Source organism: Lissotriton vulgaris, chromosome 5 (assembly GCF_964263255.1).
Source record: "Lissotriton vulgaris chromosome 5, aLisVul1.2, whole genome shotgun sequence".
In the NCBI taxonomy this organism is placed as follows: domain Eukaryota; kingdom Metazoa; phylum Chordata; class Amphibia; order Caudata; family Salamandridae; genus Lissotriton; species Lissotriton vulgaris.
In genome coordinates this window covers 1,632,564,935-1,632,592,600 of record NC_141693.1, presented here as the reverse complement: position 1 = coordinate 1,632,592,600, position 27,666 = coordinate 1,632,564,935, and the positions used below count along the sequence as shown (strand labels likewise).

At 40.4% G+C, this 27,666-nt stretch overlaps 1 protein-coding gene across 1 annotated transcript in view; it reads right to left on the bottom strand.

Moving 5' to 3' along the window:
- LOC147716871 (galactosylgalactosylxylosylprotein 3-beta-glucuronosyltransferase 1-like) overlaps positions 1-27,666 on the bottom strand; it is a 353,353-nt gene that overhangs the window by 250,780 nt on the left and 74,907 nt on the right. Inside the window, exon 2 of the mRNA XM_086920449.1 lies at positions 2,731-3,110. Within this exon, the coding sequence (XP_086776575.1) occupies positions 2,731-3,110 (380 nt within the window). The remainder of the gene's footprint in view (positions 1-2,730; positions 3,111-27,666) is intronic.

Sequence of the window (27,666 nt, the reverse complement as noted above, 5' to 3'; positions counted from 1 at the left end):
ATTCTCCTGTTGTCCTCCCCCCCCTCCTTCCATTCTGACATCCTCTCCTTGATGATCCTTCCCTGCCTCTCCTCCCCTACCCGTCCCTGACGCCCTGATTCATATTGACTCTATTGCCATCTTTTCGCGCCCTTGGGCGTTCTTTTGTTGAGTTCTTCATCTTAATATAAAATTAACCTTCGATGATTATGTTTGGATCTTTTTGCACTACTGCTCTCCTATTACCCATGCTGCCTTGCCTCCGGGATGTCGGGCTGAATAGCTGTGTGCTCTGCTCTGAATAAAGGTTTTCAAAAATGTAAAAAAAAAAAAGAATGAGGCGGGAGATATAATAAGACGTTGGTTATGAGGTTCTATGTTGTTGAACTGTTCTGAGCTATTCACAGTCCTGTCCTAATAAATGGCCGTTTGCACTACACACGAGTGTCAAGTGTGATTACTTCACAAAATATTGCTGTGAAACATTTTAGAGATATGAATCAGAGGCTCCACTGCTGCCTCTATATTCTTTCATTGACAGCACCTGTAAAAGTGTAAAAAAATGTATGCACTGCCCAGTCAGTCTAATTGTTATTGCAGAACTTTAAAAGACCGTGTAATACCGAAATGTTACAGCAAAATTGAGCAGGCAATAGTACAGTCTGAAGTTGATTATATGGCTAATGACGCTAGTAAAGGTCATACTGATACCAAATTAATCCATTAAGAAAAGTACTCACTAATTTATGAAATATTGGCTCCTTTTATTTCTTCTGCTTTTAGCTAAAAAACTCATGTTGGAAAGACTTGTAATGTGTCCTACCCATCTTGGTGGAATGGTATCTGTGCAAATCACAGAACTGTTTGACCGCATACTTTTTCAAACCTGCATCTCACTAAAGGGGATCAATTTAGTTACCATTATCTGTTTTTTTTTTTAATCAAGGATTTCCTTCAACCTACCTGATCTTAAACTGAAGCTCTTCAACCTCTGCGAAATCTGAAATAAGTCATTAAGGTCTATTGCTTTTTGTGCTGCTTGTTGCATATTTTATTTATCTTTATTTCAATTATTTCCCACCTATACATAAGATTATGGTTAAAATCTTTATATTTGATCCTGTTTTCTCCTCTGCTGTTTCTTTTAGTTCTCTCTTATCATTCTGTTTCTTTTCATGTGTGCTTTATTTCACAGCATCTATATGTATTAATGGTAATAATTATTTACCATGCGTAGTTAAAGTACTTAGGTTCCTATTATCATGATAGTCGGACGAGCTCTGACTGCCATAATTGTGAGATGGATAACAGCCGACATGTAGTTAGCGGTCCCATCCGCCAAATTACGACCAGACCGCAATGTAGGCGGTCGGAAACATGCTGTTTTCTATTGCTGCTTGTGTAGCGGCCTGGAAAAGGACCGCAGCAATTGTCACGATAGAAATAGGCATGTTTTAAACATCCATGCACAGTGCGCAAGGCACATACAGCCTGATTCATCAAAGACCCGTTTTGCGAGTCTTTAATAGCGATTCATAAGCAATCGCTATCACAGACTCGCAAAACGGGATTCATGAAGGAATCGTAAAAAAAAAAGCGATTCCTACAAATTCCTTATTTGCGATTAGCAAATTGCTAATCGCAAATAAGGAATAACTCCCGATAGGAAGGCCCAAAAGGCCCCTAGGAATGCATGGGGAGTATTCCTTATTTGCGATTAGCAATTAGCTGATCGCAAATAAGATAACGATTTAAAGGGTGCCAGGGGTGTCCAAAGGACACCCTGTAGCACCCCTTAAATGCAAATTTAAACAGGTGTTGCGCACACACATGTCCAAAGGACATGTGTGTGCGCAACATGCAACTTAGAAAAATGCTTATAAAAGCATTTTTCTAAGTTTTCGCTATTTACCACGAGGTTTGACCTCGCTGTAAATAGCAGGCCGAAATTGCAAATTCGTAATTGTAAAATGGATGATGAATTGCATTTAAGGAATCTCAAATAGAGATTCCTTAAATGTAATTCCTCGCAAAATAGCGAAATCGCTATTACCGATTTTTGCATTTGGGATGATGAATCCCAAATGCAAAAATTGCGCTTGCAAAGGGCCAGATTCTGAGAATCTGGCCCTCTGCGAGCGCAATTCACCTTCATGAATCAGAATGTATGAGGCACAGAGTCCATGGATGTTTTGGGGGTGCCACAAGTGCCCCCCAAAATCGTATAGCAGAGACCAATGGGAATGGGGACCAGGCTAGGAGCCCCCAAAGTCCCTTTCCGTCTGCCTGTACATGGCAGTTGGACCGTCGTGTACAGCCCGAGGGAAACAGTCATTGTAATCCCGCAGCGGTGCATGAGCATGCACCATCCCTATTGTAGAGATTATGTTATGACCGCTGCCCCGTTGGGCTCCTTAAGCCGTTTGGAAAAGCAGCGGCTTGTCCCTAGGAACGATGCTTCTAACTGCTGGATCATAATCCGGCACTCGGACGGTTTATAGGGATGGCGGTGGGACCGCCTTGACAGGCTGTCGGTGGCGGTATAACCGCCATCGTAATGAGGACCTTAGTTTGAAACACACTGCTATTCCTTTAGATTTAAACGTTTTATTTTCATTGAATGTAACTACTATATGTCATAGGATATATATTTTGTTCATATTGCTATTCCCTTGTTGAGCTTTTTATGCTGTTTTCTTAAATAGTAGCACCCATGTTAAACATTTGAAAATAGAAAAGAAAAGTACTCACCTCTTTGAAAATGTCAAGGCTATATGTGTTGTCATCATCAGCAAAATATACAACTCCTTCTACTGAGCGGTTGGACTTAAATGTGTTTCGCAGCCAGGATAGCGCCAAGTTTCTTTGCACAGTACCCTTAGACTTTATTACACCCGTTGGGGTTATGATGTTCAAATGGGTGTATCGTAGACCACACTTTTCCAGAAAAGAGGTGACCAGCTGTGACTTATTTGTGGAATCCTCAACAACAATCCAGTGGAATTCTGGGACATGTAGAAATGTGTTGGAAACACGAGTCAAATCTGCTTTCTGCACCAGCCGTGTGAAGGTGGGGGTTATGGCAAAGATAGTTGGTAGTTTGATACACTCATCCTTTTTGTCTCCAAAGACTGTAAAAGAGATTACAAAAATTATATTACTTGCAAGCAGCTAGATATTTTGTAAGATAACACTTTTTTACTCTACTGACATGCAACCATTTATATTCTGTACATTTAATAGGATGAATATGATATACAGGCACGCAATTTATAAAATAACATACATTATGGTAAATTTGTATGTCATTCTTGCTAAAAAACATGAATGAAATGTTCAACACTTTTGGGGCAACTCTGGCAAGCCTTATCCTCATTGGGATGCTAGTCCTCAACATCCCCAAGAAACATTTAAAACAATGGTCAAAACATTCTTCAGAGATTAACAAGTTACATGTATTTCTGGCAGTTAAAGAAATCTGTTTATGGACATATTTATGTTTTTCTTTTTTGAAGGGTCAAGATGGAAAAATCCCCCACTACAGTTCAAGAACAATGGTGCTGAACAAATCATACAAGCTCATACAAGAAGGTGCTCCTCAATTATACAGAATTTACAGTAACTGGGATTGCACCTGTTGTTTGTGCTCGCGCCTCTGACAGCAGTAGCGATATTTGCATAGAACATATTATCAACACACAATGAAATGTCGCCATAAAAGTGGTCCATCTGTGCTGATATCTATTCCAATAGTAGCATGGAGAGGTGTACCAAGAGCTTACCAGAGATTTCACATATTCAGATGAAGTAGTGCACAGCACACTTCCTGATAGCACATTATTGGACATCATGCTTAGCACATGCCTAGGCTTTCCCACCGACTGGATTGTTCTGGTGTTTCTGCATGTGTACTCAGCCAGAGGGGTATTTCATTATCAGCTTGGAGCATCTGACATAATGGACAGTGGTAGTACTAAAATATCAGCATGGGGCAAGGGATGTTAAACTTGGGTTTCTTCTTTGTTGCCAAACATACACATTGAATTCCAAGACAATCAGCGCCCACATGCCACTACTGAAACAAGGATCACAGAGATGCACACCAATGAAGATATGTCTACCACCCCTACCACCCTCAGTTTTCACCCCTTTAGATAATCTAATATTGCCCATGACCCATTTGACACAACTATCTCTGCCCAAAAGGATTCCAATCGCTACTCCCTCACAACGTAAGCTAGAAATCATGTCCTTCCAAACCTCCCCACCTACTCACTCAGACAAGCACCATTGTACCAACACAACCCACTTCACTCCCCTCTCAGCCCTCTGTAACAAACCTCAGCAACTTACTTTGATGCCTTGATAGAATCCAGACTAGACGAAATCACACAAGGCCTACACCAGCTCAAACCTGACATATCAAGCCAAATAAATATCATGTCCAAGATGACCTACACCAGATGCCCTAAAAGATCTCCAGGAAATAACAGACCCAGCCCACCACCACCCACCAAACACTACCCACGACTACCAATCTCACCATCCCATCTCACGAAATGGCGATCTATACTTTACCCCAGCACCCCCACGAGGCCCATCAGACTAAAGGACCCACTAGCAGACGGTAACATTTACTCCCTTCTACACAAATATAATCAGGCACAACATGACAGTACAGACAATCTAGCTCCTATCCAAACAATCACCTCGAACCCACACAGAGAACCTAGGCAGAACACTAGAGACGTAAATAAGGCCAATCTTATGCTAGTCCCCATCAAACAGATGTCCCCAGCTGACACCAAACCTCACCTGAAATTCATGTTTTTCAATTCCAGATCAGCTATGAAACTTACAGCTCAATGGATTTAGGTCCATATCTCTGTACTGGGGTGAATGTTTGACATTGTTCAACATTCTGTCCTTTACATGTTTTTTTTGCATGAAACATGCAGCAGATATCGCCAACCTCATACTTGCTCACGAGCTAGACCTATTACTCCTAACAGAAACATAGCTAAATGACTCCTCTACTCTAGTCCTTGACCTTCTAGTCCCACCTACCTATGGCATTATGAGATCAGACCGACCGGTCAAACTGGACAGGTGCATTGCCTTCATATACAGCAGTAACCTCATGGTGAAGCAGTCTCCAACCGCCAAGCTAGCCTCTTGTGAAAACCTATGCATGAACATTACAGGCAACAGCAGACCTCTATGCAAACTGCACCTGATATATCACCCTCCAGATGCCAACTTATCATTCATCGAACAAATTATGGAAACCATCCCTACCAAAGTGGGACACTACTAGCGCTCAGATCTTCCTCTATGATTTCAACCTACACTGGAATGACCCGAATGACCCATCAGTTAACAGCCTTCAAACCTTCCTAGCAAACCTCAACCAAATCTGGGACAGACCTACTCACAACCTGGGTGCGACCTTGGATTTAGTCATTGCTAGTGCAAACTCCATTCAACATGAGTCCATTGTGCCGTGCGACTACACCGACTATCATCACATCACCTTCCTAATCATTGAATCAGTGAGGACACATAAACCTCAACTTAAAAAACCCAAACACTGGAAAAGAAACACTAGGAACATACACCCAAATGACCTGACAACTTTCAGCAATAACATCTTGCCTCCTCTGGCAGTCATGTCTGATGTCTATGACTTGACAAACCACTACAACAACTCCATGATGACCATACTTGACACTATTGCGCCTCTACAACTAAAACAACTCTCCACTAAAGACTCCAAACCATGGTACAAAGAGAACCAAAATGAAGAAAGACTCAATCTGAGACTAGCCAAATGAGTGTAGAGATTCTCACAGTTTCCTAGAACACCTTAAGCACCCGATATCACTGAGGAGCACCTACAACAAACGCATCAGAAACTCATAAGCAAATTTCTTTAGAACTCAACTAAACATGGCCAGAAATCGCCCCAAAAAACTATTCGAAAATGTCAAGCAACAATCCAGTCAAAAACGTACCCTCTCACAATTGATTCTAATCGGGAGCCAAACTGCAATGGATTTGCCTTCTTCTTAATCAATAAGACAACAAAGATTGAAAATGATCTCCAGATGGTGATTGAGCTCCTCCCGATAATACCTCCAAATAGCCCCCGCCCGGTTCTGATCGCTCTGTCTACTTACTTCATCGATCTCTCCCTTAAAAACAACACGTTGTGGAATACATTCAAACCTGTTAATGAAAAGGCCATTCTTAATATCTTAAAAACACTAAAGCCTTCAAACCACTTCTGCAACCCACTACCATCTAACCTCTTCAAGGAGATTAAAATGTCTTAACCTCCCCTCTGGACCAAGGGGTCCAGAGGGGAGGTTAATCCAAGGAGGTTATTCCAGAGTGCATAAAAACAGAAGTAACCCCCATTCTAAAAAAACCTCAGCCGATCATTCAAACCCAAATAACGTCCGATCAAACTCCACCATTCCTTCTCTGGCAAAACTCCTGGAGAAATGCATTCATACCCAACTATGCAGTCACATAAACCAGTTCCATCTTATTGACCAATACCAATCCGACTTCTGTCAGGGTGACAGCACGGAAACATTTCTAACAATTATAGTTGACGACATGCTTAAAATGCTGGATCTGAAAGAATCTTGCCTCCTTTTCCTTCTGGAACTCTCCTCATCCTGCAATACAGCCAAACATGACAGCCTACTTTACCTACTGGAACTCAGAATGGGGTTATCAGGGGTTGTTCTAAACTGGTTTGCCTCATTTCTTCACAACAGAATCAGAGATCCAAGATTAGCAAAACCCTGTCCAATACCACTCCAGTCACATTAGGAGTACCGCAGGGGCCCTCCCTATCACCTACTCTCTTCAACCTCATCATGGAGCCTCTAACGGAAATTCCGAATACCACATGTATGCAGATGACTCCCAACTCTACCACAAAATCTCCTCCTCTAAAGATAACCATCTACTCTACACACATTTACAAAAAACCCAATACTGACTGACCAGGAACCACTTCAAACTCAACTCGCTCAAAACAGAATTCCTCTTAATCACCCCACCAAGAGGATACCTCAAAATCATAGATTGGATGAAACACCAAACAGCCTTCAATTGCCTTCCACAAGTTATAGATTCCACTGGATCACTGCGAATAACAAGAATCTCAAAATGCATTAACACATCAGCACAGCCACAAAAGGAGTCAACTTTCTAATCAACATACTAAGAAAAAGAAAACACTTCCTTCCCTTCAACGACCTCAAAACAGCTGTAAAAGTACTAGTAATCCCCAGGTTAGAATATGGAAATGCTACCTAATGAGGTCTGTCTACATCCAAGCCGACTTCACTGAAGGCATCCCTTAATTCTGCTGAAAGACTCATCACTGGATCTAAGAGAAACAACCACATCAGTCCTTATCTGAAGACACTAAACTGGCTCCCTTATGAGGCAAGGATACAGCTGAAAATTGCTTGCTTGACACATAAAGCACTACACTTCAACACACCGAAGTACCTTGCTGATAAACTGGAACTGGCTGGTGGCTGTATTTATTGATTTATTTAGGAGCGTTATATGGTGCTTACAAGATCCGAGGGGTATCAAAGCGGTTTACAGCATACATGTATAGAAACATAAACAGAATACAGTGAGTAGCATTTAGAGTACTAGAGATCACAAAGATCGAGGTCATTGGCCACATGCACATAGATGATGGTTGAGGAGAAATTCTACAAGCTGTCCCTCGAAGATCGTGACGGAGGGATTAGTCCTGATGTGGGTAGGGAGAGAGTTCCAGATTTTTGGGGCATTCCCAGGGAAACAGCAGGAGAGGGCTTTTTGTTTATGTCTTTTTGGGGGGATTAAGAGGAGCGAGTTAGAGCTTCTTAGGTTTCTTGATTGTCCAGCTTTTGTGAGTTTGGTAGCGAGGTAGTCCGCTTTGCCTGTGTATAAGGATTTATGGGTGAGACAGGAAGTTTTGAAGGCGCAGCTTGCTTCGATGGGTAGCCATTTTAGGGCCTGTAATGCAGGGGTGATGTGGTTGTATTTCTTGGTACCTGTGACCATTCTTGCTGCTGCGTTTAGCAGCCCTGGGTCGCCGCAGAACAGGTAAGTGTTATTTATTTTACCTTTGATTAATGTAGAATTAATTGTTAATAGGGGATGGCGGAGCAGAGCAGAGTGGAGTTCCACGGAGTTTGTTCCCAACTCCATGGACCTCCGCGTAGCCCCGCTATGCCAACTACATCCAGGGTTAGTATTGACAGCATTTGTGTTGCTTGGCTGTCATATTTTCTTCTTGCCTAACAATTGTAAAGCGCTCTGATTCCCTACTAGGGTCAAGTCCATGCTATATAATACTACTACTTTTGTTTCTTAATTTTGATTCTAGCAGTTGCAACTTCTACTGGGTTGTACTTTGTAGATACTTGGCCTATTTTTCTTCTTTCATGTCAAGGGGAGATTTTGTGCCTTCCAAATCACTTCAGTATTAAATTTGATCTTCAGAGGTACAAGATTGTTGAGGACAATTTTTACTCATAATTTCTTATCTCCCGAGACTCTGTTAGGAAGAAATTTGGGGCCATATGTAGGTAATCTCAATTTACCTATTCTTAAATATCGAATTTTACCGATTCAGTATTTAAGAATAGGTAAAAGGGATGTTAGATAATTATTCGGTAAATATTACTGAATCAGTAAGATTCACTAATTAAGAATCAGTATTTACTGAATCGGTAATTCCCATTCATTCCTATGGGCCTGGAGGCCCACAGGAATGAATGGGAAGCCATTCAGTATTACCGATTCGGTAAATACCGAATCGGTAATAGGAGTAACATTTTCAAGGGTGGCAGGGTGTCACATTGACACCCTGTTGCACCCCTGAATAGTGCATGGGAGCACATGTGGCACACATACATGCCCTTGTTGTTGGTGGTAAATAACAAATCCTTAACTCAGAAATGTACTAACTTGAGTGCACCCTACATTACGGATTCGGTAATTTGCTGAATCGGTATGTTAAGAATGGGCTCCAATTGCTTGCAATGCAACGTAAGCAAGAAGGAGGTCGTGCTTTTTGGAGAAGCCCCCCTCTTGTGGTCACCTGAGTGGTGACCCCCGGATTTAGAATCTGCTCCTCTCCCTAAGCAGACAGTAAAAAATCTGGGGGTGCGGCTAGATCAGGCGCTATTACTAAAGGAACATGTGAGTCTGGTGGCGGGAACCTGTTTCAGGACCATTGGGCTCCTGAGACGTGTGTTCCCGCTCCTGGAAGACTGTTACAGGAAAACACTGGTCCAGACACTGGTCGTCAGTAGATTGGACTACTGCAACGGACTACTACTTTCTGCCAATGAGGAGCAATTGAGTCATCTGCAGGTGGTCCAGAATACTGCGGCCAGATTGGGTCTGGATGCCCCTCCTAGGTCCTCTTCACGCCCTCTTTTGCATAAACTCCACTGGCTGCCCATTCGCCAGCGAATTGAGTTCAAAGTGTGCTGTATAATCCACAGATGCCTTCAGGGATCTGGCCCTAAATATCTGGCTGAACTATTTCAGCGGTATATTCCTACCCGTTCATTGCGCTCTAGTAACCTATTATTGTTACAAGTCCCCCGGATCAAGAAGGAAAGACAAGGGGCCGTGCCCTGTCCTATAAGGGCCCCACTTTGTGGAACAATTTGCCCCTTGTCCTAAGACAAATTACTAACATACAGGCCTTCAAGAAATCCCCAAAAACTCTGTTTCCAGCTATATAAGATCTTGGCCGCCCTATGATTATGTTTCTGATCTGGCATCTTGGAAGACCATAAGCGCGGAGATACCCTCCGGGTCGATTCCTGCACTATAGAAGAATACAAATAAATAAATAAATAAATAAGAATTTGGTAATTTACTGATTCCTTAAAATACCGAATCCAGGAATCAGGCCAACTACATCTGAAAAGCCCAATACAGGTCGGGGACGGCCGAAATGAATTAATTTCGGCCGCTAACGACCGGTTTCGGTAGTGTTAAACCTTTTTATTACTTTAGGTTTGGGTAAAAGGTCTGCGCTACACTTAATATCTAGGTAAACACAGCTTGCGATCTTTAAGTTCGGGCTGGACTGTTCCCATGAGGCACAGAGTCAGACTGATTTGCATATAGCCATGTCTGAACTGGGGTGGTAGAGTGGGCTAAAGATCGGTGATGGATTAAACCCAGATCTTTTGACTGGGTGTGAGTGTTTGATTGATTCAGATGCTCCGTCCATCACCACCCCCTTTTATACCGCTGTGATCTTTAACCTGGCAACTTAACAAAATTGAGTGCAAAACCCTTTTTAATCATTTTAGGTCTGGGTAGAATGTTTTCGCTACATAGAATATCCAGGTATATACAGCCTATGATCATAGCCACTGGTACCCATTTAAAAATGGCGCTTATGTTTGACCTTTTGAGATCATGCGCGAATGCGCGAGTCCGTAACACTTCAGAGCGAGCGTTTTGTATTTTTCTAACCACTTAATAATGGCGGACGACGTGGGCGGCGTCGGTCACATGACCGGTATCGAAAACGTCACGCGCATTTGCAAACACATTTATTCACGGCCGATTACCACAGACACTGCAGGAGGAGACGCGGAGCTCCGAGTAGCTCATTACGGTGAGTAATGGGGGAGCCAGTTTTGTGGTATATAATGGGCTATAGGAGGACTCAGCGAGGATTTGCAGAAACGGTGATTACAAGACGCTGTAGCAGGCGCAGTGATCCGGGCGTTTTTAAAAGATAGTAAAAGCAGTGAGAGTAGGGTGCACGCCTTTATAAACGGAAAAACTGACAAGGAACTAGAGGACATCCTTTTTGTAAACTTTACACGACAACAACGGTTTTACATATTGATAACAGGCATTTTTCCTGACGTGGTTAATGGCACTACATGTATAGGTTCACATAAGCTATGTGTCACTTGGAACATGGTAGTCATGCTGCTAAGAGGTTGGAGTTAACAACTATGATTACATACTGAGAGTCTTGATACATGTTGTATCCTTTTTATAGATTGATAAAACAATCACAGGGCTCAAAGACAGACTCACCTTTGGGCGCCAATAACTTTACCTCTCCAGCCGGTACGAAAAAGGAACGCTGGTAGAGGGTAACTATCTCAGACTTTATTGACAAGGTATATTCAGGGATGGGGGTCTCTGAGGGTGTATTTTAACGAGTGTTTTTTCAATTTGACAGTCAGAGAGAAGAAGGTGTCCAACTCTGGTGCGGTGACAAGGTGTCAGCCCTGATGAATCTGCCATAAAGTGCGAAATGCAGAGAAACATGTTGGCATTAGGTAATGGTATGCAAAGCTAGCTACCAGCCTTTTTAATTCAACAAATCACGCCTAAAACATTTAGAATAAAGTTGTGTGTAAGGTGTTGCTGTTGATTTTAACCACTTGTTGTCACACAGGAGTGAATGTTGATTACTCCTTGCACTTGTTCAGTTGTTTTGTTTTTTGTTGGACACATTTATTTTTGAACAAATGACTACTGATGATGATAAAAGGGGCTTTATCTGGTGAGTACCAGCCAGTAACCCCGTTGGTGGTGCGCCCGTGAGGGGTCATTTTGTTCTTCACACAATTTTTTGCACGATTGACTGTTGATGTACTGCGAAAAGAGTGGGTGCAGACATCATCTATGTGTTCGTCCAGACTGTCTTTTTGAAACTTCACAAGGAACTTCTCCAGTTTTTAACGAATTTGGACATTATAGGTGAGCACACCTGAAGATAAAACATTTGGTTTGTTGGTGCGGCAGTGGAAACTGACATTTGGTTGCAGGGCCGGACTGAGACCAGCATCCAGCCCTGGCAGGTTGCTTCTTCACCGGCCCTGGTAATAGGAGAGGAGGGGGTTGTTGCCCGCAAATCACTGCTACCGCTTTTCTTGCAGAGGGCCGATTTTGCAGCGCTGGTTCAAAATCGGCACTCTCTAAGAAAAGCGGCCCCCTGCGGCCACAAAACCGGCCCCCACCCCTCCAGCCCACCGGGGAAATGCCCGGTGCCCGCAAATGCCAGTCCGGCCCTGTTTGGTCGTTCTATTGAAACAACATACTAAAGTAGCAACGTCCTAGGGACAAGGGGGCATATTACCAAGCAATAGCGATAATTATCCCTATTGCTTGGTTAGAGACAAAAATTTACCGCTGAGCTGCGGCGATTTTTACCGCAAATAAACCTTGGTATTACCAAGGTTTATCGCAAATGCAATAAAAATTGGCCGCAATGCATGAATATCGCTGAAAAGTCCGCGATATTCATGCATTAGCGAGCTAATGCTCCTAGCCATGTTATCCACCTCCCATTGGATAACATGGCTAAGAACTGCTCAGGGCAGGTGTTAGCTTTTGGAGATATTCGCGCTTAGCGCGAATATCTCCAAAAGTTGGTAATAGGAGATAGCGATGTAATCGACTGTTTCCAGTCGCTAACATCTTGGCACGCCCACTTTGCATGTCATTAGTGATAAATATCACTGACATGCAAAGTGGGGCCCAAGATGGTCGCTATCTCCTACTAGCTGTTGCTAACTGGTGTTAGCGACAGCTAGGTAATAGGGAGATACTTTTATCTCCGCTTTCTTGGCTTTTAAAGCCAAAAAAGAGGAGATAAACCCCCTTGGTAATATGCCCCAAGGTTTTTTGAATTTGAATGAATTTCGATATTTACCACCAACTTGTTGTTGGTGGTAAATAACAAATCCTTATCTCAGGAATGTACTGGTATGCAAAGCTAGCTACCAGCCTTTTTAATTCAACAAATCTCGCCTAAAGCATTTAGAATAAAGTTGTGTGTAAGGTGTGGCTGTTGATTTTAACCACTTGTTGTCACACAGGAGTGAATGTTGGTTGCTCCTTGCACTTGTTCAGTTGTTTTGTTTTTTGTTGGACACATTTATTTTTGAACAAATAACTACCGATGAGGATAAAAGTGGCTTTATCTGGTGAGTACCAGCCAGTAACCCCGTTGGTGGTGCGCCCGTGAGGGGTCATTTTGTTCTTCACACAATTTTTTGCACAATTGACTGTTGATGTACTGCAAAAAGAGTGGGTGCAGACATCATCTATGTGTTCGTCCTGACTGTCTTTTTGAAACTTCACAGGGAACTTCTCCAGTTTTTAACGAATTCGGACGTTATAGGTGAGCACACCTGAAGATTAAAAATTTGGTTTGTTGGTGCGGCAGTTGAAACTGACATTTGGTCGTTCTATTGAAACAACATACTAAAGTAGCAACGTCCTAGGGACAAGGGGGCATATTACCAAGCAATAGCGATAATTATCGCTATTGCTTGGTTAGAGACAAAAATTTACCGCTGAGCTGCTGCGATTTTTATCGCCAATAAACCTTGGTATTACCAAGGTTTATCGCAAATGCGATAAAAATCAGCCGCAATTCATGAATATGGCTGAAAAATCTGCGATATTCATGCATTAGCGAGCTAATGCTCTTAGCCATGTTATCCACCTCCCATTGGATAACATGGCTAAGAACTGCTCAGGGCAGGTGTTAGCTTTTGGAGATATTCTCGCTTAGCGCGAATATCTCCAAAAGTTGGTAATAGAAGATAGCGATGTAAGCGACTGTTTCCAGTCGCTAACATCTTGGCACGCCCACTTTGCATGTCATTAGTGATAAATATCACTGACATGCAAAGTGGGGCCCAAGATGGTGGCTATCTCCTACTAGTTGTCGCTAACTGGTGTTAGCGACAGCTAGGTAATAGGGAGATAATTTTATCTCCGCTTTCTTGGCTTTTAAAGCCAAAAAAGAGGAGATAAACCCCCTTGATAATATGCCCCAAGTTTTTTTTAAATTTGAATGAATTTCGATATTTACCACCAACTTGTTGTTGGTGGTAAATAACAAATTCTTATCTCAGGAATGTACTAACTTGAGTGCACCCTACATTACGGATTCGGTCATTTGCTGAATCGGTATGTTAAGAATTCGGTAATTTACTGATTCCTTAAATTACCGATTCGGTAAAATACCGAATCCAGGAATCAGGCCAACTACATCTGAAAAGCCCAATACCGGTCGGGAACGGCCGAAACGCGTTAATTTTGTCAGTTAACGACCGGTTTCGGGCAACCTACATCATTTATGTATACTGTTCTGTGCAGAGTGGCGCAACGGTTATTGGGAGGAGATATCCTTTCCTCAGGCAATTAATAAGGGAACTCGACAGGCCTTCTTAACTTCCAGTCCTTAACAGACTGCGACAACAATTGTGTCTTGGACTTTTGTGCTAATGCAGACCTTGGTACGACAGTCTACAGAAATCCCACTATTACCTTCAAGTGTTTGGCATTTGGGATCTAGTGAAATTAGGAGTATTATTGTATTCTCTTACATTATATTTTGCCTTTCGCCCTGCATCGTTCAGTCAAGATCGAACTTAATGGGTAGCTTAATTGGTTGCCTTACTTGATGTTGGTGGTAGTTACTAAAAGAACAATTGATGGACAGAATGCTGAACAATGTCAAACATTCACCACCAGTACAGAGATCTGGGCCTAAATCCATAGTTTTTTTGCTCGCCATGCCATTTCAATTTAGATCCAGACATATGCAAATCATTCTTGACCATGCTCCTCATGGGAACTGTCCATCCAGAACTGCCAGACCAGATCGGGGTATCACCCATCATCAGCCAGACTAGCTTGACTCCAGTGGCATGCCATCATCTTTTTATGATGGTAGTTGCTAGGAATATTGGCATCAGCAGATGGTTTCTTCAACCGAGTTGTAAATATAGCTTGCTTCCAGAGGCTAGGTACAGACAAGGACTGATTTATATTATCACCCATATTGGGAGCGATGAAAAGACCAACTTGATTAATGCATCAAGCAGGACAGTGGCCAATAGTTGACTCTTATATAGAATCCTCAGGAGATGAGAACATAAATTGTAATAACTGAGCAAACCTCTTTAGAGGCAAGTGTGGCAGATTTACAGTTTCAACACTGAGAAAATGAATCTACAGCTTTTAAATTTTCTCTTGTAGGATTCTTTGCTTCTGACGTGAAATGAAATAAGATAAAGTACTGTCATAACTCCAGCATTATATTTTTCTAATAATTTGTTTTCTAGGAACTACATTTAAATCAAATATACGTGTAACATTAGTGCACATAGTACATAAACTTTTTTTCTTTCAAGGCCAGACTACTCTTTAATTGTGTTCATTCTAATTAGCTTTAATTACAAACCAATCACTGCAACAGAAACCCATCAGATATGTTTCAATACTCATATATTATAGCTAAAATCAACCAAACCACTTAAAGCTGCTCCTGTTCTACACTTAGTAACTTCCATCTCAACCAAGATTCTGTGCTAGACTCTTTAGCAACAGTCAAATACAGAGAATCAGTCGCATCAAACCCATAATAAAATAGTACAATGAAGAACACTCTGAGTTCAAACATGCAAACTGAATCTTAAAATCACAATAACGTATGTCCCAGTTTGCAAAAGATAACAGCTTCCCTCAAAAGACACAGGAGATGATAGCAAAAGAATAAAAGTCAAGTCAAAAAACGACCATTTACATCAAGCACATTTGTGAGTTACTGTTAGAAAATGCCCCTTTTCAAGTAGTCACCGCCATTTTTACTGAATTCTATACCTTGTTTTTAGACTCTGTGCCCTGGGGAACTGCTGTCCAGTGCCCAGTATATGGGTTCTGCCCCCTAAAACGTGTAAAAAGTGGCTAATCCCTGATTGTCATATTTAACTGTTCTACTACGCCATAGTTTATATAGTAATGCAGAAATACACGAAGGCTTGAAATGTTAAACTGATGGACTGCCGCATTTACACTGGGGTGGCATGGTGAGCAAAAGAACAATGGATTTAGCCCAGATCTCTTGACTGGGGTTAATTGTTTGATTTGCTCTGCATTCCGTCAATCATCTGTGTGTCTTTTGCTTTCTCGCCCTAAGTGCGGCGGGTATGCCCAGACGTGGGTCCCAGGCTCACTGTGCCACTGAATTCAAGCTAGCCTGGCTGATGAGGGGTGATACCGCGGAACTGGTCCCAGGATGCTTGTTTCCAGTGCAGGGAGGACCTCGCTTGGCAGTTCGGGCTTGACTGGACCCATGATTCACAGGGTCAAGACTGATTTTCATATGGCTTGGTCTAAACTGGGGTGGCATGGTGAGCAAAAGAACTATGAATTTTACCCAGATCTCTTGACTGGGGCTGACTTTTGATTTTCTCTGCATTCTGTCCATCATCTGTGTGTCTTCTGCTGCATTCATTGTTCATTCATTTGGGTGACAAAGGAAAATATGGTTTCAGGCCTACCAGTGTAGCCTGACTGCTGCATCTGAAACACGACTTGTCAAACTAACCCTGTCTGGCAGGTAAAACCCTCCCTTTTACTCTTTAGTATGTCATCCCTATGTAGGCATGATAGCCCACTAGGAGCTAGAGTGCATGGTATTTAAAAAGTGGAACATGAAGGAAGGTAACCTTATCATGTCTCTACAATGATACGGCCCAAACAGCTATTTTCACTGTGGAAAGCCTAGTTTCCTATGTAGAAAATCAGAGTACAGATTAAACTACCACTAATGTATTTTGGTGATGGGATCAGCTACAAAAACAATGTAACCACTATTCGAAATTAAACATCCAATTGAATGATGAAGTCTAATTTTTCTATACATATTAAGGAAAGGTACTTTTTTAAAACTCATCTATCCCATGCCTGAAGTTCCTGGAGGCTAATTTGCATTAACTCTCCAGCCTCTCCTAGCCTTTGCTCAGCCCTGGTGGTGGTGTGAAATGTTTTTGCTAACATGAAGGGGCAGGTATGACTCTTATGAGTTCAATAGAACATGCAGGGTGGAGGCTACGGACATTCTGTGGACACCATGGTGTCAAATCCGGCACGACAGGTCATTGTGAACCACATGTAAAAGGTTTGCTCCCTTCAAAGTGAGCACATAGAATGCAGGGCAATTCTTGTGTATTCACTCACTGGTTGCTGAAGAACCCTGCTTTTGTTCTAGCAGAGTTCTGTCTCTGGGTTTGTTGAAAGTACAGTGTTTGCTTCAAACTAGATGTTAGTGATAAACTTTATTTATTCATGAGGTATTGTAATATTTTAAAGCTGGGAACCTAACTGATGCTTTGTCCAGGGATGTGGATGGGTTTGTTGCAAATATGTGCCCAACGCCTGCCTTGAGTGTTATAGGTGCCTCACCTGTCGAGCCATACTAGTAGCAAAATGACTGAACTGGCTCTTAATTGGCTCACAGTGATCTCGTGGTAAATCGGTGGTGAAAACTCGAGGCTTGCAGCGTATTTCCGTTTTTTGTCAGTGACCTGACAGTCGCTTTGTTAATGACCTTTAATCAACTAAACTGGATGGGAGCGTTTTCTCTTTGGTACTTTAATGGTGATTTTATTATTTTAGTTCTGTATAGTATTGGTCTGATATTTATATTGTAATTGTTGCATCTACATTTTTCTGGTTATTGAGTGCCTCTCCTTTTAATGTGGGGAAACGTAAAGCCACCGAACCCATTCAAGGAGTCACCAAACAAAGCAAGGCAATAATTAAATCTAGAAATTGTACACTAAACAAAATCGATTTGTTAATATAAGAGGTGGAATCTAATATTGGTAACACAAGTTCACCTCAAGGAGCCTCTGGGGTGATGAATAAGAAAACAAAGCATGCATCACACACTCACTCTAATACATTTAAAAAGAAAGCAGCCCAGAATCTACAAGCTAAGGCAACATCAGTTTCAAATGTCACCCCCCGCATTTCCACTGACGGACCCAAATGTTTATATCCACCACGAGAACTCCCCTTAGAGCCAACCATAGTTTGTAGAATCACTTCCAGTGGCGGCTCGCAGAGGAAATGCTGTGGGGCGGTGAGGTGGAGGCTGGGCAGGGTGGCATCGCAATGCAGCGAGCGCAAGATAATAGTTTTATTTATTTATTTACTTACTTTACTCCTTGCCGTCGTATGTCCGACTCCACTACACCTCCACCCTGCGCAGCCCCCGCCTCACCGCCACACAGCATTTCCTCCGCGAGCCATCACTGTATCTGCCCCTTGAATTGCCAGCAGAAGTACAAGCCACCTCTGAGGCTCCAATTGAAACGGGTGGCCAAAGAGCTACAATAGAACCTCCTGCATCTCCTTTCGACAACCGCTTATGTCCATTGAAGGAGCTGAGGGCAGAGATAGGGGGACTCATGACTATTATTTAGCATTTAATACATATGGTGAAACCTCTATGCACAGTAATATGCCAGAAAGTGTGAGGAGCCCTCAAGGGAATTAACTGGTAGGCTGGCCCAGGGTACTCCCATTAATAAGACCAATAAGGTAGTTGGGCCTCCAGGCAAGACTCATTACCCGTGGTACAGCCCAAGCTCCTCTGGTTTCTAATGGGCTCGGATTGGCTCACCCTTGGCCCAGGCTGCGGCCTGTGCACATCCTGTGCAGTGGGGTGAAGAAGGCACTTTTAAGCACTCCTTCTGTTAGTGGCCCCTTGGCCCTGCTCCTCCAAGGCCTGCTGCAGTGTGGGACAGGTAGTACCAGGCCAGGAAAGCAGAGCGCTGTGTCCCATGCAGCGGGGTGAAGAAGGCACTTTTAAGCGCTCCCGCTGTTGATGGTCCCTGGGCCCTCCTCCTCCAAGACATCTTGCAGTGTGGGACAGATAGTCTTAGGGGGGAAAGCAGAGTGATGCAACCCCCTGGCACCTTTCATTTTGGGTCTGTGTGCAGTGAAGCAATCAGGAGCTACTGAAAAAGTCGGTAGGCCAGAAGGTCAGAGAGAGAGAGAGACTAGGAGTGTCTTAGGGTGTCCCCACCCACAAGCTGGCAACCCCTTCAAAGCAACCTACGTTAGAACACTGCTGGACTTGAGAGAAACTACCAAACTAACCAAACCTCCTTCACCTTGGATCTGCGACCTGTGATAAGGACCTGTGGAGGTTGGCCACACTTCCACTTGAAATTCATGGACAGATACAGCTTCAAGGATCATAAGGCTGGTCCCATGGGTGGGTCCATGAAAATAAAAAAGCTGAAGGTAAGATTCCTGTGAAGAATCCCAGTTGATGAGGTGGACCTGGAATTGACTTTGCTGTTGTCTTCTGCCAGGCACCCTTAGAGTCTCTACGTGTTCCCCTTGAGGTCCAGGGGGCATTGGAAGTGTAGCCACCCAAAAGAAATGTGGAAAGTTCTTGAAAGCCTTTAGCCTCAGAGCTTGAAGGAACCCGTTTGCAAGAAGAATCAAATGGGCAGTTCAATGGTGTCGGATTGGGTGGCAGGTTTGTCCTTTGTGGAGAAGAATTTTTCATCAGAAAAATGTACAAAGTCCCTTTTCAGATTGGCACATAGTAACTTTTCCAAGCTACCCTACTTCTAGGCCGTAGTGTCGCCAATCTACTTGTTGTTACCGATCAAGGCTCCATCACACTCGACCTCAAATCACACCCACGTCCCGCTTTACGTTGACTATTGATCACAATTGGTGCTTTGAGCTTCTGGTGCTATTTTCTCTTAATCCTTTAAAAGAAAAAACACATCTCCGATTCCCTTAATGCATTTTTGTCATTTTCATGATATCGTGTTCATTAAATTTAACTCTATTTTCAGGTTTAAATTATTAAAGACTTTGCCAGGACCATATAGGATAGTGACTTTATTACTTGTGTGGGGACACCAATACACCCCGAACTACTAAATCACTTTCTTACACAACTCAATCATACTTTTTATGATTTTATTAGTTATTGACATGTAATTTACTGTCAATGACTCAATCAAAATTACGCTGTACATTTGCTTTCTAAAGGGACACACAGGACAGACAATAATCAATTCTATTCATTTTCTTTTTAAGGAATTGAAGACTCCAAACACTATGCAATCAATAAACACGCATAGTTGACCATTTTGCTTTCATCGTTAATATCTTCTCTACAATTTTGAAAACAAAATTCGATTTTCATTAATTTCAACTTCTTTATATAATATTGCAGCAATCTTTCAGCCGTTTTTTTGTCTGCACTTCTTAAACAATGCTTGATAACTTGATTATATTTCTCCATAACAAAAGGAGAAGGATTACTGTGGAGAGCTTTTGGCTGCTCTACTATGGTCTTACACTCATTCCAAAGATTTCGAGGCACAACTTTTGAAAATAAAGAATGAAACTCTGTCCAAAGCACTTTTGAAATGGTCACAATCTTTGCTACTTCTGGATACCACTGGGCTCCTCTCTGGGCTTTGGAAAAGTATTTGTAAATGTATAAAGATGTATCTAGTCAGAACACATGCACGTATCCTCCTTGTCAGAAATAGGGTTATTGATTGAGGGGATAGCAGCCCCACTCAGGCAACAACCACAGTCATTGTCAGAGGGAATAAAGAAATCATCAAATTAACCTGTGCTTATCCCCATGGTTGCTTGGCACAAAAGCTGTCAAGCTTAAATTCAAGGCTCTGGTGTAAGTATTTATGCAACTTGTGTCTTTAATGGAACATTAAAGACATCTCTTTGGGCACACCTTTTCTCCTCAATATGAAAAGAGGATTCCACACAATTATTCCTTTTCTTGTGTACGTATTTTTATTCTTCTTCTTTCATTTCTCGTTTGTTGCATTAAACATTATGATCATTGTAAATCTTTTGTCATGTTTATATTAGCAACAGAGTTAACTTTCAAATCCAATGCATTTCGGGCGTGTCCATACCGCCCTTCATCAGGGAATCAACACTACAAACAAAATATAACAACCATGAGTGAATGTACTGTGTGTGCACCATGTTCAACTAAGCAGTGTCCAATTCGTGAGGCAAAACAAAACTAAACCTGTGTGTGTTTTATCGACTTCACCACCATAACCTTAAATGCCCGTGACTATAGAATTGAATATTGCCTCTTAAGATATCACTTACGTGTCGCTATATTCATACTCCGTGTTTATATCACTGCAACAAAAACCAATACAAACTATAAGGCTCCCTGTTGGGTGTTGGATCACATCTCACAAGCTTTACTCCACATGATTTCCTATTTGTAAACTGGCCTGATTTGCGGTTTAACGACGTCTCATCGCGTTCTTTCCACCAAGCTTACAACAACCTCCGTTCCGATCGTTCGCCATATTGACAGCCAACGCGGTCTGCTATAGGTTAATGTTCCGATCACGTGATCACTAAACTAGACAAAATACAACGCACTCCATATCTGCGTGTAGAGTCTAATCCCAAGGTCTCATGTCTAAGTTTTTTACCATCCGGCTTAAATTATCCATATCTGACTAAGGGTAGCGAAAAAAATTAATAATAATAATAATAAATACATCAAAAAGGTCAATTCTGAAAATTACTAGAACCGACCTCATGGAAATAGAACCCCACCTTACTAGTGTGTCAAAGGATCAGAATCATACCGGTGTGCTATCTCTATTGTGAAGAGAAAGTGTGTAATAAAAATGACATGGTTACACAGTGAATGCATTTTTTGCTCATGTATCAACAAATAAAATTCAACCTCGCAGGTTTCCCCTTTCAGAGTAAGGAGACACAAAACATAAAGTCTATTAAAGGTAACAGGACAGTTCCATACGTTCATTGAGCCCATTCGGGCTCTGGGTACACAGTTTATGAATCCAGAAATTCTCTTGTTGCAGCATGAATTTGGTGTTATCTCTTCCTTCAGTTTTTTCTACCGTCTCCAGTACCATATATTTTAATTGGGAGATATTATGCTGCGCCTCCAAAAAATGTGTGGCTACTGATGATTTCATGTTTTTCATCCGGATGTTTGACTTGTGCTTAGTTAGACTTGTCTTCACACTTCTTTCCATTTTCCCAATATATAATTTTCCGCATGGACATTTCAATGCGTAGATTACATTTTTGGTATCACATGTCGCATTAACCCTCACTTTGATCGCATTTCCTTTCATGGGATGGTTTATTTTATTACCTTTGATGATACTATTACAATTCCCACAGTTTAGACATGGTTTCGTACCCTTATAAGTTCTGATTTCAGGTTGACGTTGTTTCAAAATTTCTCCCAAGTTTTGGGCTCTGGTGTAAGCAAATATTGGGATTTGATCAAAAGATTTTTGAAAGTCAGGTTCAAGCTTAAGCATCTTCCAATGTTTGGTAATGATTTTTTTATAGTTATAGCTTTGTGTTGAATACTTAGATACCGCTACTATCCGAGCTTCTTCATGTTTTACTGTTGGTTTTAAAAGTTCCCTTTTCTCCGTGGCATCAACTCTTCTTTTTGAGTTATCTACAACTTCTTTTGGATAACCTCTGTTCAAAAATCTTGTCGACATTTCTTCCAATGTTACATCCACTTTGGTGCTATCAGACGTGATTCTCTTAACTCTTGTCATCTGTGAATAGGGTAAATGCTTTTTAAGGCTGGGTTGATGAAAACTTGCAAAATGCAACATGTTGTTCCTATCCGTTTCTTTTCGGTACATGCTGGTTTCAAATCATTTTTCCGTAATTGTTATTCTGACATCCAAAAAGGTTACTGTTGTATCTGAGATATCCCATGTTATTTGTATCCGGCTGTCCGTTTCGTTGAAATCACACAGAGCGGACTGCAACGATTCTTTCGAAGATTTCCAAATGATAAATATATCATCAATGTATCGCACAATGAATTTTATGTTATCGTTCCATACTGCTTTAGGGAAAATATTGGTTTCTTCGTAGTCCTGCATAAAGATATTGGCATATACCGGCGCCACCAAATTTCCCATGGCTGTTCCTGTGAGTTGTTGATACCATAAGTCTTTGTATCTAAAGTAACTTTGGTACAAAGTAAATGTCATAAGTTCCATGAGGAATGTTTGTAATTCATGACTCAAATCAGTGTTTAATAGAGCTTTCTCTATTGCCTCCATTCCCAACTGATGTGGTATCGAGGTATATAGGGAACGTACGTCAGCTGTACACATAATGAGAGGTTCTTCCGGCTCTATGGTCATATTCTCCAATTTTAATAGGAAGTCCGTAGTATCTTTGACATAAGTTCTCATGTTTTTTACCGTGGGTTGTAGATGTCTATCTATTAGTTGACCAATGGGTTCATGGATACTTCCTCGTGTCGAGACGATTGGCCGTAGTGGTGGATCCATTAAGTTCTTGTGTATTTTCGGTATCATATAAAATACCGGGCTCTTAGGATTTGGTTTAGTAAGAAAGTTTTTTGTCTTTATGTTGATGGTACCCATTTCGTATGCTTTTTCAATGATGATTCCTAAAGTTTTTTAGAATTCCATTGTGGGATTTCCACTTAATTGCATGTAGGTGTTTGCATCTGAGATATGCTCCAAAACTTTCTTCTCATACATGGAATTATTCATGATGACTAAGGCACCACCCTTGTCTGCTTTGGTAAACCTTAGGTTTGGGTTAGAGGCCATTTTCTTTAAACAGTCCAAATCCTTCTGAGTGATATTTCTTTTGATGCGTTTATCGCATTTTAAATGGGATAGATCTTGTTTCACCGTTTTCTCGAAAATGTCCAACGTCTTGTGGCTCACTGGAGCTTGGAACATACTTGTGGCTCGTAGTCCACATAGTTGATCTTCGAGTTCTTTATCTTGTTGGGGAAGTATGTCAAAGAAATGACGGAGTCTTATTTTGCGCATGAGTTTAAAAAAACTCACTTCTAGTTCCAATGTATCCGTGTTAGTCGTGGGTACAAATGATGTTCCTCTTTGTAACAGATTAAGTTCATATTTACTAGGTTGATAGTCACTGATGTTTATGACCGATTGGTTTAGATTTGAGTCTTTTTCTTGTCCTTGTCTTTCCTCGGTATCGTGGTGCTCCTCGTATTGGGATGATCCTTCTCTTTGTCTTTTTCTTTTGTTCTTTCCTCTCCGGGGTCTCCTTTTTGGGCTTGGCCTTGTTCTAAAAAAAGGATTGACTGGTACTGGGATACTCGTGGTGGGTTGTTCAGTTTGAGTGTTATCCTGTGCTCTTCCTTCTGAGTGAGACCTTGGTTCTGTCCGGGTAGGTTCTTGTTGTTTTGAACTTGGCTGTGGTCTTTGGGTTCTCTGTGAAGTGTCACTTCCTGAGGACGATGTGTCTGTGTTGGGAGAATATGGACGATTTCTTCTCTTTTGGGCGTAAATGTCGGCCCAGGTGTATACTTCCCCTAACTTATAGTCAAGGGTATCCCTTTTGAATTTCCTAATCTTTCTTTCGTTGATGTCCCTTGTGTGCTTTTCCATTTGCTCTTTTATGTCTCCTAGTGTTTGTGCTAATTCTTCCTCAGTCAACATGTTTGATAATTCCATTGATACTTCAGCTATTTCTTTTGTTAGGTCTTCTAATATTCCTGATAGCTCCTCAATTATTAATAAAATGAGGTCCAGAGAACATTTATTAAGTATAGCAAACCACTTGTCCTGGAATGACTTCGAATTTTTACAAAGAGAGGGTTTTTGGGAAATTCTTAGGCCTCTAGGTATGCGCAGAGCTCGGTGATAATTATGAGTGTGCTCGCGTGTAGCTTTTGGTTTATTTGTCTCTTGGTTAGGTAGATCAATTCCCTAACATTCTGTTCCTTATTCCGGGTCGCTGATATAAGCATGACAAAAGATTTACAATAATCATAATGTTTAATGCAACAAACGAGAAATGAAAGAAGAATAATAAAAATACGTACAAAAGAAAAGGAATAATTGTGTGGAATCCTCTTTTCATATTGAGGAGAAAAGGTGTGCCCAAAGGGATGTCTTTAATGTTCCATTAAAGACACAAGTTGCGAATTACAGTCAGGCGCCCAGGGACGTTGGTCGCCACCTACGGAGCACCCACAACGGATACCAACTTTTCAAATAATAACTGTTGGAGCTGTGCACTAATCCCTACTTTGAAGTAAGTATTTATGCAACACACAAACAGTTACAAAGTTAAAACACAATAAAAGAAAAATTCTAAACCAATGTAAAAAAAGAGAAACATTTATTAAATAAAATGAGATCAAAACAGCAACTATGTAAGCAATAGACCCAGAGATATGCAATTTCAAGGTTTTAGCTAAGTAGATTGCCTAAAAGCACAAAGCAGCAATTGCTTTCATCTGGTTGTGCTAGCCTGAGAAACTTCAGGCTGAACCTATTGGAGTGGGTATGCATACAAAATATCGATTTTTAAATATCGACATACAATAATGTCGATGTTTAAATATCGAAGGGAAATAATATAGAAGGTAAGTTATATCGATAGATTTAATATCCACATCAGTAATATTGATGTTTTAAATATCGATGTTAGTAATATCGATGTTAATAATTTCGATGTTACAAAGATCGATTTTTATATTATTGTTATGTATATTATTATGTCATTATTATGTTTTTAATTTATATTTATGTAATTTATTTAAATTTTGTATTTTAGTACTGTAACAGGTTGTGGATTTATAGGGGAATAGGGTAGGAAGTAATTTAATTATACTAAATTAATTATTAATTATTAGGAATTATGAATTATTTTTAATACATTGATAATTAATTGTAATTAATTGGTAATATATTTTTATACATTTAATAATTGATAATTATGTTCTGTAGCGGGTTGTGGGTTTATAGGGGAATAGGGTGGGAAGTCATTTAATTATACTAAAATAATTATTAATTATTAGGAATTATAAATGATTTTTAATTAATTGGTAATTAATTTTAATTATTAGGTACTTCATTTTTATTAATTGTTTAATTGATAATTTTGTTCTGTAGCGGGTTGTGGGTTTATAGGAGAATAGGGTGGGAAGTAATTTAAATGTAATTAAATAATAATGTTTTTTAATTAATTGTTTTGTTAATTATATTATTGTTAATTCATTATTAATTGGTAATTAATTATTATTAATTGGTATTTATTATAATTTTTTTAGTTAATTATTTATTGCTAATCATGTTTTTAATAATTATGTTTTGGCATTTGTAAATGGTTTATATTTATTTCATAGATACGTTTTTTATTATTTTAAAAAATAAATGTATTTATAAGTATGTTATTTTTACCCGTACGCTATTCAACAGTTTCCTTACTGTTGCACTCTCTGGAGTTGGAATAGTAATTTTAACCCTACGCTATCCAACACTTTCCCTACTGTTGCACTCTCTGGAGTTGGAATAGTAATTGTACCCGCACGCTATCCAATACTTTCCCTACTGTTGCACTCTCTGGAGTGGGAATAGTAATTTTAACTCTATGCTATCCAACACGTTCCCTACTGTTGCACTCTCTGGAGTTGGAATAGTAATTTTTACCCCTACGCTATCCAACACTTTCCCTACTGTTGCACTCTCTGGAGTGGGAATAGTAATTTTTACCCCTATGCTATCCAACACTTTCCATATTGTTGCACTCTCTGGAGTGGGAATAGTAATTTTTACCTATATGCTATTCAACACTTTCCCTACTGTTGCACTCTCTTTTATTGTTAATTCATTATTAATTGGTAATTAATTATTATTAATTGGTATTTATTATAATTTTTTTAGTTAATTATTTATTGCTAATCATGTTTTTAATAATTATGTTTTGGCATTTGTAAATGGTTTATATTTATTTAATAGATACGTTTTTTATTATTTTAAAAAATAAATTTATTTATAAGTATGTTATTTTTACCCGTACGCTATTCAACACTTTCCCTACTGTTGCACTCTCTGGAGTGGGAATAGTAATTGTTACCCCTACGCTATCCAACACTTTCCCTACTGTTGCACTCTCTGGAGTGGGAATAGTAATTTTTACCCCTACGCTATCCAACATTTACTTACTTTGTTTTATATTTTTATTAATTGATATTTATATTATTATTTATAAATTTATTTGTAATTTATTATATTTTTATTTATTTATAATTTATTAAAATATTTTTTTAGAGTTATTATTAATGAAGCATATACTATGTATTATAACTATATTATTGTTTTTAATTAAATTATTTATTAATTTTAAATATTATACTATATTTTTAACTATGTTTATTACATTTATAAGTATTATTTTGTTTATATTACATTTTTTTTAATTAAAAAAAACTATATTTTTTTTAAAACGATATTTGGGACATCAATATTTTTTTCCGATATTTTTGTATTTACCTTGTTAGAGATAGGATGTCGATATTTTTGTAGGTAGATATTTTTGTAATCAATATTTTGTCATAGATCCATTGGAGTGCAGGCCAGATAAAGGGACCAGGTTAGTCTAGCTGAAAAAGTTACCTTCTCAAAGTCCGATGTGAAAATTTCAAAGGAGGAGCTCAACTGATGCCAGCAAAGGGTCCAGGACCTGTGGCAGCACCTTGGAGATCAGTATTATACCCCAGCATTGGCCAGCAGGTCTCAGGCAGGGTCAGTTGCAGGTCTAGGCAGGTCAAGCCTCTGGTCCAGGCAGGGGCAGTAGCAGCAGGTCAGCTGAGTATTTCCAGGGAGGTCCCTGTAACTTGCTGTGTCCCTATAGCTCAGAACAGGAGGTCGGTAAACTGACCTTTGGAGTCACTCAGGTTAGCCTGGGATGACGTGGTATTTTAAGAATTGTGACTTAAAATCTGACTTTAAAAATGAATTT